This window comes from Lontra canadensis, unplaced genomic scaffold, assembly GCF_010015895.1.
Source record: "Lontra canadensis isolate GAN:19392208 unplaced genomic scaffold, GSC_riverotter_1.0 scaffold51, whole genome shotgun sequence".
Taxonomy (NCBI): Eukaryota; Metazoa; Chordata; class Mammalia; order Carnivora; family Mustelidae; genus Lontra; species Lontra canadensis.
In genome coordinates this window covers 9,268,219-9,284,190 of record NW_022631045.1, presented here as the reverse complement: position 1 = coordinate 9,284,190, position 15,972 = coordinate 9,268,219, and the positions used below count along the sequence as shown (strand labels likewise).

The window sequence follows — 15,972 nt, the reverse complement described above, 5'->3', positions numbered from 1 at the left end:
TATATATATATATATATATATATATATATATATATATGTAAGTACAAATAAGTATCAGTTGATTCAATTCAAAGTAAAAAGCAAGATGGACCTACAATATAGAATAAAAATAATACACAAGTTTGCAGAGGGACACTTAACAGTTTAAGCTTTCTATGAACATTATTACTTTAAAGAGCATGGAAGAGGTATTTGTTACCTTTACCTTCAGGGTTTTGTAAGTCAAATATTCATGGTAACAATTTATATAAGCAACTTTTCAATTCAAAGTCCAAAGATATAATGACTAACCTCTAAACCAGAGGAAGAAAAAAATTAGAATAAATAAAACTTGGAGTAGTCAATAGAAGGGAGGAAAGGTCAGGAGGGAAAAGGCAATAAGAATCTTCATTAAAAAAAATATACAAAATAAAAAGAAAAATGTAAATCCACATACATACATACCGAAACTAAGGTTGAAAGGTTGAAGATGAAAAAAATGAAAAAATATGTGCGAGCAAAAGCTTCTACAAGAAAGCTAAGACGTAAGTATTAATTTCATATACAATAGACGGTAAGTTAAAAAAAAAAAAAAGCATTCTCAGGATAAAGTGAATCACTACACAATGATAAAACCTGCAGTTTGCAAGAAAGACATATAATTTTGAACTTGGGCTCAAAATACTTGGCCTATAACTTGGTCTTAAAATACATAAAGAATTGATGGAATTACAGGGGGGAAAGCAAATCTATAATCATCCTATTTTGCTTAAAGCACATCTCTCAGTAACAGATATATATGAAGCAGACAAAAGATGTTTTGGGGTAAAAAAGATGTGAGTTTCCAAATTAAATTTATACTTAATGGCTTTACTGGAATCCACATACAACACTTAGAAGGACATACATTCTTCTCAAGCACAGGCTATAACATACATCTCAATCAATGTAAAGAATCAACATCAAATAAAATATTCCCAAAATGCAATGCACTAATATTAAAAATCAATTTTAAAAAGTACCTTTAAAAATCGATTCTAGCAAACTCATGAGTCAGAGAAGTAATACTGAAAATTAGGGGCACCTGGGTGGCTCAGTTCTTAAGCATCTGCCTTCAGCTCAGGTCATGATCCCAGGGTCCTGGGATCAAGCCCCACATCTAGCCCCACATTGGGCTTCCTGCTGAGCAGGAAGCCTGCTTCTGCCTCCCCCACTCCCCCTGCTTGTGTCCCCTCTCTTGCGATGTCTAATAAATAAATGAAATCTTTAAAAAAAAAATAAAAGAATAATGAAAATTAGAAAAGTTTTAAGAGTGAGCTTAAGAATATGACACATCACAACTTTAAGGAATGAGCTAAAGTGCTACACACAGGGAAATCCATAATCTTAAATGCTCCTATGAAGGGAAAAAAAATAAACAGAGATTAATGAATACACATCTCAAACTCCAGAAATTAGAAAAAGAACAAACATATAAGAAAACAGACAGATGGAAATTTGATAGATAAAAATCGAAAACTAATAAAATAGAAAATAAAAACCGAAAAAAGTTGGTCACTAAAATTAAAAGTTGATCTGACAAAAATATACACAGTTGAAACAAACTTTTAATTTAATTAATTTAATTAAATAAAGGAAATAAAGGAATAATAAATAATAAAGGAAATAATAATAATAATAAATAATAAATAATAAAGGAAAACAAAATTCACAGCACCAGGAATTAGAAAGGCAAACCAACTACAGATACAGTAGAAATTTTTTAAAATTTAAAAAAGCCCTCCTTATTCAAATATTTACGTTGGTCTCCCGGACAATTCTCTAGCAACTATTTTTAAGACTATGAAACCCTCCCAAAGGGCAAGGAATACAATCAAGCATCATTAATGTTAGATAAGGGAACAAAAGTGAAAATGCGAGGCAAACTATAAATGCCACAGAAATAAATTCCACTAATTTCTACTATTCTTATGTATGAACTGGTATGGCTGGGGGATAAATCACTTTCCTGTTTCCCACCTAAAGTAAAGGGTTGTTGAAGGTCCCAAATATGACGGTGTACCAGCTAAATCCTATTTGGCTATTAAGAGATGATGATGGGGCACCTGGGGTGGCTCAGCTGGTTAAGCAACTGCCTTCGGCTCAGGTCATGATCCTGGAGTCCTAGGATCAAGTCCCACATTAGGCCCTCTGCTCATCAGGGAGCCAGCTTCTCCCTCTGCCCCTCACCCCTTTCATGCTCTCTCTCTCTCTCTCAAATAAATGAAATCTTAAAAAAAAAAATGATGATGATGATGATGATGATGAAGATTCCAAAAATCTACACCCTCATCATTGCATATACACTCCTTTTCTCGTTCCCTCTTCTTGATGACAAAGAACTGGCAAACTGCAGTGTTCTTAGAGGAAATAGATTAAGTTGATTGTTGATGGAATGGCAATGTTTTAAAGGGTCTTCATCTGTCCAGTTAGAAAAATAAATGTAACTTGCATCTTGCTCATTTGGGCTTGCAGAAAAAACTCTGAGAATTACTATCAACAAAACATCTGTATAGTCAATTAGGAGTAGGTATTTACCCCATTTTTGGAGGGAAAATCTGCAGCACAAAGATCTTAAGTGCTGCATTAAGATCAGAAATAGACCTGAAAAAAGCAACACATTCTGACAGTGCTCTAGCCATCAAAGCCATAATGTCCCTTTTGTGTCTCTCTGTTCCTCTGTTTAATACAAACACTGATCTAAAACAACATCTGTGATCAGGTGACATGTATAATGGAAAAATCCTCTTTGGAAGTCTTGCCAAGTATGAACTCTACTAAAAGGAATGGAATCTGGTAAGAAATATCCTACTATTAACTCATTCACGTTTAGCAAAACCCATCAACTACCAATGCCAATGTACATAATTTTATAGGCACTGCAAAATATAAATTTTTAGGGACGACTGTCTCTAGGTTCTGCCTTGAGAACAAATGCTTAGTGAGCACACTAGAAAAAACAAGGCTTAACATACACACTGCTGCTTGTGCAACCAATGACCCAGTGGTCACTTCCAACTATAGCATTCTACAAAAAACATTTTCAAATTTTAAGATGACGCTTCCAAATTCCAACATGGTTCACTGTGTTTTGGAATCTTCCTTCTGATCTGTCATTTCACAGAACACAACCTAGCTACCCCAGACCAGTTCCAAAATATATCATTTTCCCTTTGAAAATACAATAAGTTCTTCATAAAAGGATTTGGGATAGAAGTTTGTCTTGAATTGACGAAAACTCCTCCCCTTTTCCAGTGTAGGAAGACACCGTCAATTTTCTCAGTTTCTAGAAAGAATAAATGCTATCTCACAATTGAGACCTTCTTCAGAAACATCAGTTCAAGAAGAGGTGCGTTTCTTGCGGATAAAACTAAAATTCTGAAGAACAAAGAAAATCAATTTTTAGTTTATAACAAATACATAAAATCTGTGCTTTCTGAGACAACTCTTATATGCTAGGTGCTCCTCTGATCTTTCAAACAGCAAGATGTCCTTAGGATTAAAGATAATTTCTCACAATGACCACCCCCCCCAAAAGGAATGTGGGGATACAGGTTACATGGAGATCAGGAACTTGGCTCTTTCTGCACATTGTTTAGCAGCCAAAAAGGATGCCAGGCTTCAGAAAAAGCATCCAAACCAGTTTCCTTTTATGGTATGATAACATTTTGTTCAATAGGCTGCCCTTTTCTTTATAGGCAATGCCTCAGAAACTACTCCTAGAGACAGGAGCTCCTTTTTAAATTTTTTTAAGATTTTATTTATTTATTTGAGAGAGAGAGAGTGCAGGGGGAGGAGCAGTGGGAGAGAGGCAAGCAGACTCCGTGCTGAGCAGAGAGCCCAAAGCGGGGCTCAATCTCAAGAGCCTGAGATCATGACCTGAGTGGAAACCAAGAGTCAGACGCTTAACAGACTGAGCCACCCACGCACCCAAGGGGCTTCTAATGAAGAACCCAGCTCCCCTGCTGTGTGTTTCACTGTCAGAAACTAAAACCACTCACCAAGAGTTCTGGAAGTAGTACGATCAAAGGCAGTAAAGAACTTTCATTTTTTAGCTGCTTCTATTCCTGAACCTCTCCGAGACCTAACTTTTCAAAAGCTGAAGTTCTTATTCTAAGACTCATCACACCTCTCTGGTCCTAGCCAAGAGTTTTGCTGCCTTGGGTTGTTCTGTTTTCCTGAGGTACCTTTTCTTCATGGGTCTCATCATCAACAACCTCTCCAGCACCTTAAAATAGATTTTAAGCTTTGTAATACGGCTTTCCTGTGGCGCTCAGGTTCCAAGTGTTTGTTCCTATGTAGGAACAGGTCTTGCTTAACCATTTTTATTGTTCTTGGCCACATTTCTGGGATTAAGACACTTTACAACAGGAAGAAACACAGTGGCACCTACACTAAACACACATAACCTTTTGTTGTGAATACCAAGACGCAAAGTTTAAAAGCCCAGAGCCTTCAAACTCAGGCTACGTGAACAGCAATAAATTAGTGCTTTCCACGAATTTATCATTCCTACCATGTGGGAAAACGCCGAAGTGTTTTTCACTGTATTGCACAGCAAAGGATTTTATTTTGCAAGTGTTAATGAAATGCATCTCTCTGGCCTAAGACAGGACTTGGGTTTCTAGCACTAAGTAACCATCTGACATTTAAAGATAGCATCTGTGAGAGATCCCACCAGCCGAGAAGCCGTATAGGCAGGGGCATATCACCACCACCACCATCAGCTTCATTGTCATCGGTCTCATTGCGACCATCAAATACTTCTGGCTGTTCACCCCACCAGAATACCCACTAACGATTCACAGTAGCATCACACGGCATCCCGCCTGCTTTGAAACCTACAAAACTAGCAATTTCCATACGTGACTTATTAAAAAAGAGAAAAGACTAAAAATACAGCGAGACCATGCTTAATTTTAAGTGTAGAAACATGAAATCTGGGGGCACCTGGGTGGCTCAGTGGGTTAAAGCCTCTGCTTTCGGCTTGGGTCATGATCCCAGGGTTTTGGGATCGAGCCCCGCATCGGGCTCTCTGCTCAGCAGGGAGCCTGCTTCCTCCTCTCTCTCTGCCTGCCTCTCTGCCTACTTGTGATCTCTGTCTGTCAAATAAATAAATAAAATCTTAAAAAAATAAAGAGAAAGAAAGAAAGAAATATGAAATCTGTGAACATTTGAAAAGCAGTTTCTCTGCATTACTTTATCCCACAGTTCTTTATTCGTAGTTAACACAAACAAGAGGAAAAACCCCTAAGTACCACAAAAGAGAAAAAGTATTTCCAGGTACTTATTTATAAAACCTGATGAATTTGCCTATTTGTTAAAGCTGTTTCAGAACATGCTATGGTTGATACAGTCTACCTTAAGTGTATGCCTAGAAGCAATTTCATTTTTCTTTAATTTTTTGAAACTTATACAGATTTTCTCTGATACATCTAAATTGGTGATAATGCCATGATTTGATGATATGCTTCTGTCTAGAACATAAGCTCTTTTCCTTGGCAGAGTATGCAACTTATCACAAAACAAACAAACAAACAAACAAAACAAAAACAAAAACAAAAAAAAACTTCACTAAAGACAACCTGGTAATTCGTCTATGAGTTAGTATGTCTGCAGCATCCTGAGTCCCTCTGTTTCCTTTTCAAGTAAACCAATGGGCAGCCTCTTCTCCAGAGGCTTAAGTTAACCAGAGTCCACCATGCCCCTCCACCATACCCAAGAAGAAATACATATTATTTCACTGACTTAATTGTTATGACAGGCAGAAAAGACCTGAAAAGGCCGTAACACCTGGTCCTGGATATCGAGGAGGGGACATATATCATGATCACACACAAGGACAATATTCTACATGTCCCCCTGATCAGCAGCTGGAGGGTGGCTGGAAGTGGGGTAGGAGTTTGAGACAGAAAGAACTCACAAAGACACCACTATCATGCGAAGAACATTGCTCAGCATCTTAGAAGAGTTAACAATTTCGTTAGATGCCACTGGTATTTTCTAGACATTTATTACATACCTGCAAATAAGCAGATGTGACAGTCATCGACTATTTTATAAGCAATAGTGGATCCTTTAGACAAATAAAACATTCCACTTCAAATCACTATCAAACAGAGAAATAACTCAGTTTCAAGGGTCCAATTCTCAGAAGACATGTTCCCACCAAACCTATAAATCAGGAGTTAAAGGTTTTACAGTTGAACAAGCTGCCATCTTCGTGGTCACTTCAAAGCTTGCCATATGTTATTATTTTATGTTACATATTTATATTCATGAAATAAACTCAAAAGAGGTACCAAAAATAATTATGTGTGTGTGTGTGTGTGTGTATGACTTGTCTTTGAAAGAGTTTAGAGGATATACATATGCCTGTCTGCCTGCCTGCCTTCTTTTTAGGGAGAGAGAGTACATGAGCAGTGAGGGGGGCAGAAGGAGAGGGAGAGAGAAAATCTTAAGGAGGCCCCATGCCTAGTATGGAGCCCTTCAAGGAGCTCAATCTCATGACCCTGAGATCATGATCTGAACCAAAATCAAGATTTGGTTGCTTAACTGACTGAGCTACCCAGACACCCCAAGGATGTCCATACATTTTTCATATACCCTGACAGAACTCCTCTGAAAAGAAAGAGATAATATATTTTTAAATTTTCTCCATGTAGTTATCAATTCCTTTGAAGAGACAGGATTCACTACAGAATATGTCTTAAAGCAAAGTAATATTAAAGTAGAGATGTGAGCAAAGAAAACACAGAATAAAAGTGACCTATATAAAGGGAAGAAAAGATAGAGGCAAACAAGGAATTAAACAGAAAACACTGCTTAAAGAGCTTCAACAGAAAAAAAAAGAAAAGAGCTTCAACAGTCCCTTTATCTATTTCTTCTTCCTACCACTTAGGAATTCACCAAAAATTGTTTACAATATACCCACACAGTTCCTCTTCAGCATCCTCAGTCCCAATGGCTCACTCTGTTCTTGCACTAAAGGACCTTGAAATCCACACATCAATATATCCTTCCTACCATCTGAAGATAGCAGTATTATTCCACTCTCAACTGAGCCCAACGTGAAAATCATCACACCAAAAACAATCATATTAGTGCTTTTAAAGCATAATATAAATTTTAAGATTAGTTTACCTCATGTTTGTAGAATTTTATAGTTCGTATCATACCAGAAGAGAGATCTCATCTATACCCAGCAGCTTCTCATTGTGTATGGACTTCGTGTAACAGTACAAACTTACATCTCCCCACGTGTTGCATGTAGGACTACTGGAGGTGAAAAGCGTCACAGCAGGACAGATCTAGGTAATTAAACACACCAACTGCATACACTCTTGGGATACTGCCTCTAATGCAGGTTTGAATTAGAGGGCAGATGATTCAGGGAAATAGTGAACCAAACCCGATAGACACCACTCAATTGGCTCCATCAGTCAACTCCAAGGTAATGAACATTGTGCTGTTGCAGAAATAATTTAGATTATCTTATTCAGGGAAACTCAAAAGGGTCAGATGAACTAGAAACCTGGAGAAGTGGAAGGTAGTTCTATAAGCCTCTAGGCTATGCTAATAGTAACTTACATCCTATTCACTAACATACTTCAAAACAGGACTAGGATTGCTTTTTCACTCCCAAGAAGGATATGCACACCTAATGAAGCACAGTGGAAATCCATTTTTGACCGCAAAGAAAGGAAGAGAAGACCCCAACTCTCCGTGGCCAACCATAAGCCAACCAACAAACCAAAAAAAAAAAAAAAAAAAAAAAAAGGACATTATTATCATAAGTTAATGGCTCCATCTGGTTCATTTGGGAATTTGGCATGTTTGGCATGGTTGTGACACTACACCAGCCCTGCTAATCAGGTGCTGTTCTTCCCACACCAAGATCATGCCACTGACATGGGGAGAGGCTTTGCTCCAGCTTGAACTCTGGAACCTTGCATTCATAGTAGAGATAGATTTGATTTAACGGTTCCTATTTCTCTCCTGACATCTGTGTGAGTCAAAGATTTAGGAGACAAGGAACCAAAATCTGTCCAGAGCAGCGGACAGTTACAGCACAATCTAAAACCTGGGCCTTATGAAAGTTGATTTTCTTAACTTCAGGGCTGCTCAGGGGTGTTAATATGTTACACCGTGCGTGCATAATTAGGGAATCAGTACAACCCACTGGCCTGTCCTCAGCAAATGCTGGCCTAATTGAATGGGGTTAAAGACAGCAAACTTCGTATCTTGCTGCAGTTGGTCAGTGCTCTTGAATTTTCCCACGTGGCCAAAAAGGAACAGGCTCAGACAGTACTAAGTAGCAAACCCAAAGATACAAAAACTCCCAAAGACCAGCAAGGCCCCAATTTGTCACAACCCTCAAGTTCTTTCCTCACGTCCTTTAGCCTTCCGCCTCCAAAAACTACATCAATACATGAAGACAATATACCAAGCACCAAAAAAAAACAAAAAGTATAAATGATACCACATAAATTACTGTAAAAAAAATAAAAATATCTTGCCCTACTGATATTCAGAGAAGTCTAGCACCGAAAACAATATTAAGAGCCCTACTAATTTATTATGACAGGTAGTTCTTAAATAATTTTAAATAATAATCTTAAATAAATAATCTTAAATAATCAAAGGGTGATCAGGATTTGCAAAGAGAAAAAAAAAACTTATAGAAATGAAAGCACAGTTAATTGGGGTTTTTTTCACTGAATTTGATTACAATCCTTAGAAGTCAACCTACCTCAAGTTTAAGTAGGTCAGCATCTGCAGATTAATGATGGCCTCAGGAATGACTCTGATGCAATTATGATACAGATTAAGAATTTCCAGTGATACGAAATGGCACAATTCCATTGGGACTTCGACCAGTCTGTTTTTAGATAAATCTGTGAGAAAAGGAAAGAGTATTTTGTCAATAAATCTTCAGCATGACCTAGTACAATTATCCACTACCAACACTTTTTTTTTCTTAACATGTTTTAAAATAAGCATAATCTAAATGTAGATGAGCATTTTCATTCCTTGTAGCTCTGTTACTCTAGGGCTGATTTCTTTTTCCTGGCATATTACCCAATTCATATGGGAAAGCAAAAATATTGCTAAAACAGTTTTATCTCTATATTAATTTGTAAATACAGGCCAGATATAGAAGAGTAACTGAATCAATATTTACTTTCCATTCTATCTAAAAATTATTTCAAAGTCATTCTCCCCTAGGCAAGCATGAAAACTGTATCTTTCAATCTTCTCTGAATACATATCTTTACCAATATTTATTTAATTCAATTTTTCATTCATAACATATGTTGTCTCTTGGGATATTATATCCTCTGCAAACACACACACAGTAGATACTAAATAAATATTGCATTCACTGGAATAACTGGGAACCTACAAAGAACAAGCCCAAGACAGATCAACTGTGTCTCTCTTAAGGACAGGCAATATGCAGGCCACATGACCAGCCATAAAACTGGGCTCCCTTCCTCAAGTGTACCAAAGACCACAATAATGGAGGTCTACAGAACAGTGTAAGCAAACGTTAGGGTTTACAATACCACCATCTCAACAATAAAAAATGGAACAGTCCTTAGTGTCTAGATTTAGGAATGGCAAACATAACTGTCAAATACCGTAGAACACCAATCATGAGAAAAGAGCTACCACTGTCAAAAACAATAAGTCAACATTACTGATATCACCCTTCATCAGGGGGACTCAATCAGTATGACCAGAAGATGTTTATTAAATATCATGTCATGTATACTTAAGGAATCACACTCCTTTAAAAAAAAAAAAAACACACAAAATTTGAACAGGTCAATACAATAATGAAATAGAAGTCCAAGGGCTATCCTCCTGACTACTCTTCTGAGAAATAAATACTTAAATAATACATAAATAAATAAATACATACATAAACAAAATAAAAAAATAAATACATAAATAAACAAAGACAGACCTAGATGGCTTCAGAGGTGAATTCTCAGCAGGTGTAAAGGGACAATTCTGATAAAATTTAAACTATTCCACACAAAGTAAAAGAAGGAAAGTTTCTAAATACTTATTTAAAGAGTAAGGTATAATATTGATATCAACACCTAACAAAGAAAATACACAAAAAGAAACTTACGCATCTTCTACATAAATACTTACGTAAATCCTAAATTCAAAAATTAGCAAATGGAATTGAGCAGTATATGAAAAGATAAACATACTATGAGTATGAGGTGAAGGCAGATGTTTAACTCTCTGAGCTACCAGCTGCCCCTAATTAATTAACTTCAAAAAGTGAAGCCATCACAGCACAGGGACAACGCGTGGGAAGTTTGCGTTTATGATCTTAGAATGGAGAAAGTCTTCCTATGAATGGCATAACGCAAGACTGATCAATTCAACACATTAAAACAGAACTTACAGCATTCTAAAACAAACAAAACTCCACCAAAAACATACATGACAATCAAGGAACGAGGGGGAGGTGAGCAGTCCTACAGTTCATAAGCCCCACAGGTTAAATTTTTATACAGTCAATGATAAGAAGTCTGAAACGCAGGGAAAAAAAAAGGACAGAAGAAAGCAAGGAAGGTGGGAGAGGAAGGAAGGGAGGGCATGGAGGAAGGGAAGGAAGGAAGGAAGAAAAAAGAACGGATGTCTCACAGAAAAGGAAATATAAATGGCTCTTAAGCATATGAAAAAATGATCAACCTTACTCACATTAGAGCAATGAAAATCACAATTACATGGGAGAATACTTTTCACCCATTAGACTAGTATCAAAAAGTTTGGTGAAGGGCACCTGGGTGGCTCAGTTATTAAGCATCTGCCTTTGGCTCAGGTCATGATCCCAGGGTCCTGGGATCAAGCCCCGCATTGGGCTCCCTGCTCAGCAGGAAACCTGCTTCTCTCTCTCCCTCTCCCCCTGCTTGTGTTCCCTCCCTGGCTGTCTCTCCCTCTGTCAAATAAATAAATAAAATCTTTAAAAAAAAAAGTTGTTTGTTTTTTTTTTTAAAGATTTTGTTTATTTATTTGACAGACAGAGATCACAAGTAGGCAGAGAGGCAAGCAGAGAGAGAGGGGGAAGCAGGCTCCCTGCTGAGCAGAGAGCCCGATGGGGGACTCTATCCCAAAACCCTGGGATCATGACCTGAGCTGAAGGCAGAGGCTTTAACCCACTAAGCCACCCAGGCACCCCCCCCAAAAGAGAGATTGTTGAACACATTATAATGCTGGGGAAATGGTGATGAAATGAAGAACATGTTAGCAATATCAATCAAAATTACAAATGTACATAATTCATTCAACCGAGGAATCCTTTTCATCTACAGAAAAACTCCTGTGTGTACAACTGACATATTTCTTAACATGGTTTGAAAGAGCAAAAGATAGGGAGCAAGTTAAACATCAGTGGAGGTCTGATTATATATTAATATGGTATTAATAAATATAAATAAAGCTAAAATTAAATCGATAAATAAATACTAGCATAATATTAATATTTCATGTGGTAGAATGTAATATTAAACACTATACTCCATAATGCAGTGCTGATACAATGCAGTCATTAAAATGAACGAAGCAGCTTTATGTGTGCTGATCTGGTACAATCTCCCAGATATGTTATAAATTTCTTTAAAAAGCCTGGCATAGAACCATGTGTATAGTACTTGTACTTTTAAATGAATATTTATAGAGTTGTAAATAGATATGGAAATACAAATAGATTATCTGTAGAAGCTGCAAAAGGAACTGGTAGAAGTAGTCGTTTCTGGAGAGAGGGTTTCTTGCACAGAAGAGGGGCGTTGGAGGGAGAGCCTCACACTGTACATCCTGCTGTACCTTTAGAAATGTGAATGCATCACTTACTTGATTTTGCATACAGAAACGGATTCAATATATAATAGGTACATGTGTTATATATATTGTATATAAATACATACGTGCATATATACACACGCAGATACACGCACACACATAAACATATTCTCTACACACAAAATTTTGTTTCATTTGAAAAGAGAGCTAAGAAGCCAGAGCAAACCATGAAGTTCCATGCTCTTATTGAAGGGAATACAGAGACAAGCTTTTCGTGAATGTTTAGAACCTCAACGGAAAACAATTTCACAAGCCTCTTGCATTCTTTCTTCCTGAAACTCTTTACTAGACAGGGCAATCTGCGTGTGCTACAATGCTGGAAATCTGCCCAGAAAACTTTTATGGGCTGTTTCCTTTAGGTTAGACTCAAAGAAAAATTCTACGGAGGTTCCAGTTTACATTCAAAACTTGACTTTCCTGAAAACTGCAAGAACGAGACCATCAAGTTGAATGTTTCAATAAGTGCTTTAAATAATAATAATGTTTTTATTAGTTTCAGTGTCACTCACACTTTTTTTAAACAAAAGGATATAGGGGTTTTTGTAGAAATGCTGTCATGTAACTATAAACCTTTTAAAAGATCATGGGATAGCAAATCAACAGTAGAAACCGCTCCAATCAGAGAGCAGAAGACCAGCTCTAAATTTACAACCGCCTGAGATGTTTGCGGAAGTTACTCAACCTCCTGGGTTACTGTTTCTGAATAGGTAAAACCCGAGTACAGGCAACTGGATTGATTTTAACATTCTTTTCAGATCTAAGATTTCTATGAATAAAAAGTATTCAGAATTCAAGTATTTTCTGTCAAAACAGTCAGAATCCAAGGGATTTTGTTTCCTCGTGATAATCAATAGCAGCGGTTGACAAAAAAAGTTATAAAGTACAAACCCACATATAATAATTACTGGCCCATCTTTTTGACAAATTTGTCCTTTTATCGTAAAATCTATATTCTTATCAGATAATCTAATTTTAAAAAGCACTCTATTTTCAAACTTGGGGACAATGCTCCATGGTCTACTTGGAGCCTGACACGGGGCTCGATCTCGCGACCCGACCTGAAATCAAGAGTTGAGGACTTAACCAGCTGAGTCAGCCAGGTGTCCCTTTAATCCTTGTTTTTAACTAAACTGTTCTCTATCTATATTTTCAGGAATCCTTTTCCTGAAAGGACTCTGGCTATTCATTATAAATGAAGTTACAAGCAATGGGCATCAGCCCTGCCTGAGCCTGCTACATTGCTAGTCACATGAACAGAGCTCCATGTCCAACTGTGAGAATTTTCCCATGCAGTGTGCTTCCTATCATCCTGCATTCGTGTTCCAATTTCCACAAGGGAAGAAATTGATTACAGAATCTGCACACAGCTCAGACTCTTTCAATGCCTAAATAAAAAAGTTGCCTAAACCAGCATTGTTGAAGTTAAAACAAAGCTGAAAAATGAACCAAAAAAAAAAAGAAAGAAAGAAAGAAAGAAGGAAAGAAAGAAAAAAGAAAAGAAAAGAAAAGAAGAGAAAGAGAAAAGCTCTCTTTTCTTATTTAAGTTCATTAACCATATGATGGATTATTGACTTATTTATCAACATACACTCAGGACGTGGTTTCTGGAGAAGTGAAAAACACAGAGGCTTACTTTTAAGGAATTTATCATTTGAAAAATGAGATGAAGCAAACCCAGAATGAACTATAAGGTAAGATGTTCTACTTGAGCTGAAAAGGGAAAAGGTACATATAAGGAGCTGAAAGCCAGGTGGGTAAATCACATTACCATCCGTTAGGCACGTCTTTTGTGCCGCACACTGTATCTGGAGTTTTGCATCTGGTACCTCATTTAAACCACCCCAAGGAGCTGTGACCCCACCATCTGAAGAAATGAGACTCAGAAAGCCTGCGTGACCTGCCCAGAGCCACAGAGATAAGCAGTTACACTCACACCTAAGGACATCTAACTATAGGACCTGACAGAGTTCCTCGCATGAGACCACTCTTTCTCCACAGAACAATGCCAGCAAGACCATGATGTGTCCCTCAGCAAGATTATTAGGAAGATACGGCAATTAATCTTCATTGCATTTTTATTTGTCCAAAATACAGTCAAAAGAAAAGCAGCATGTTCTGTGTATAGACCCAGAGGGGAAGACAGTTATAAACACGATGTTCAAAAAATAAAGTACTGAAAACAATATGTCAGCTAATGGGCTAAATTCTGGAAACAGCTCCCGGAAACTTGGTAAGCAGAAATCCTGGCCTCACCTGCTAATTACGCTAACCCTACGTAAGCTCTCTGTTCACTGAAGAGTTTAGAATGGGTTTTCAAAGACATGACTTACTTTCCCTACTTGTCTCTGAGTATCATTTAATTTTGAATTAACTTTATTATTGGAAGACAGAAAAAGGCTCCCCAAACCAGGTAATGTGCTTTCCTGGGCTTTCCTCAGGCTAATGCAGACATCACTTTGTATCTTTGAGTGTCTGCAAGCACCACAGGAAAGCTGTCCAAAAGGGCTGAAGTCAGTCTGGATTATGCTGTTTTGACTTTGATAACCCAGAGCAGATAATCCAGTTATAAATACTGGGGGAGGAAGCAGGGAATGACATACCAATTTGTTCAAAATCTTTCTGTTAGTGGAAAAAAAAGAAATAAAATCTGATCTTTCTTGAAGGAGGAGGAGGAGGAGGAGAAGAAGGGGGAGGAGGACAAGGAGGAGGAGAAGGAGAAGGGGGAGGAGGAGGGAGAGGAGGAGAAGGAGGAAAAGGAGGAGAAGATGGGGAGGAGGGTGAGAGGGAAGGGAGAGAAGAAGAAGGGGTAATTAGAAGAAGAAAAAGAAGAAGGAGGAGGAGGTGGAGAGGAGGAGAAGGAGGAAGAAGAGGAGGAGGAAGAAAAAGAAGGAAGATGGGGTCAGGACAGGGAGGACAGGGAGGAGGAGGAGCAGCAGGAACAGAAGGAAGAAATCTAGGACTTAGCCGTAATTAAACAAGTAAGAGGACAGTCAGTTCACAGTGTGCACGTAGATGTGAGCATCCCAAACTTGGCCTTTGAAAGGGTAGAGCCATGCCAGAAGCCTGGCCATCCCACCCACTACTACAGATGGACCAAGGTGGGGCCAGTGAGTGTTGTCGAACCCAGGAAGACAAAAAGAACAAGTACTCATAGACAACAGGCAAATGTGAAGAAGGCCAATCCAATCTTCATCTTGTAATACAACCAAAACCAGCTGGGCAAATGGGTCAGAAGCTCTGAAATGACCCACTAAGTTCTGAGCAACGACAGGTAAGTAAGCTTTTAAATTTAGGAAGAGGTAACTATAGATGAAGAATTTGTGTTCACTTTTATTGTTTATTGGTCTAATTCTGTTAAAAATATAGAGAGGTACCACCTCTAGAGCAGTAGAGCTCGTGGGTTGGCTGTTTTCCTAAATAAAATGTTTGCCTAGTGTTTCTCAGCCTTGTGGGTACACTGAAATCACTTAGACAGTTTTGTAATCCCGGAAGCCCGAGGCCTATGGCCATAAATTTTAGGAGGTGGCTCTGGCATCAGGATTCCCCGGATGTCCAGTTGCTTCCCTCTATTCCAGGGGAAATTCCTTTGAGTAGATGATCCCACCTCTCAGGTTCCCTACCTAAACCAAGCCTGTCCAACAGGTGGCGCTGTCCTAGGGCCAGACAAGGGGGCCCAGGAGGGGTCTGATTTGGAGAGCCCACTGGTACCTTTACCATGAATCCTAATTTGGGAAAGAAAACCTGAGCTGATCCAGAGATAACTGTTAGTCAATCAGATTATTATTCTAAATTCCTTCTCAACTAGTTCTTGATACAATCACAGCAGCAAAAATCCAACCTGGGAGTTTTATGTATTATGAGTTGGCTATCATCATAGAAATTTAGATTTTTTTTCTCCTTGATTTCTCACCATAACCTAGTGAGGCAGGTGCTGTTATAGCTCTCAGTTACATATGGACACTAAGGCCCAGAGAGGTTAGTAACTTGCCTGAGGATACAGAGCTAGGAAGCAAGAAGTAAACCAGTAGGTAGGACACTTTGGAAGCCTCGCTCTGAAGTGTTTTCGAT

The 15,972-nt window shown here is 38.1% G+C and overlaps 1 protein-coding gene across 4 annotated transcripts in view; it reads right to left on the bottom strand.

Moving 5' to 3' along the window:
• Nucleotides 1-15,972, bottom strand: part of LRCH1 (leucine rich repeats and calponin homology domain containing 1) — a 195,645-nt gene that overhangs the window by 91,552 nt on the left and 88,121 nt on the right. For all 4 annotated transcript variants that reach the window (XM_032874017.1, XM_032874019.1, XM_032874018.1 and 1 more), the window contains exon 2: nucleotides 8,771-8,915. In XM_032874017.1, coding sequence (XP_032729908.1) covers nucleotides 8,771-8,915 — 145 coding nt within the window. The remainder of the gene's footprint in view (nucleotides 1-8,770; nucleotides 8,916-15,972) is intronic.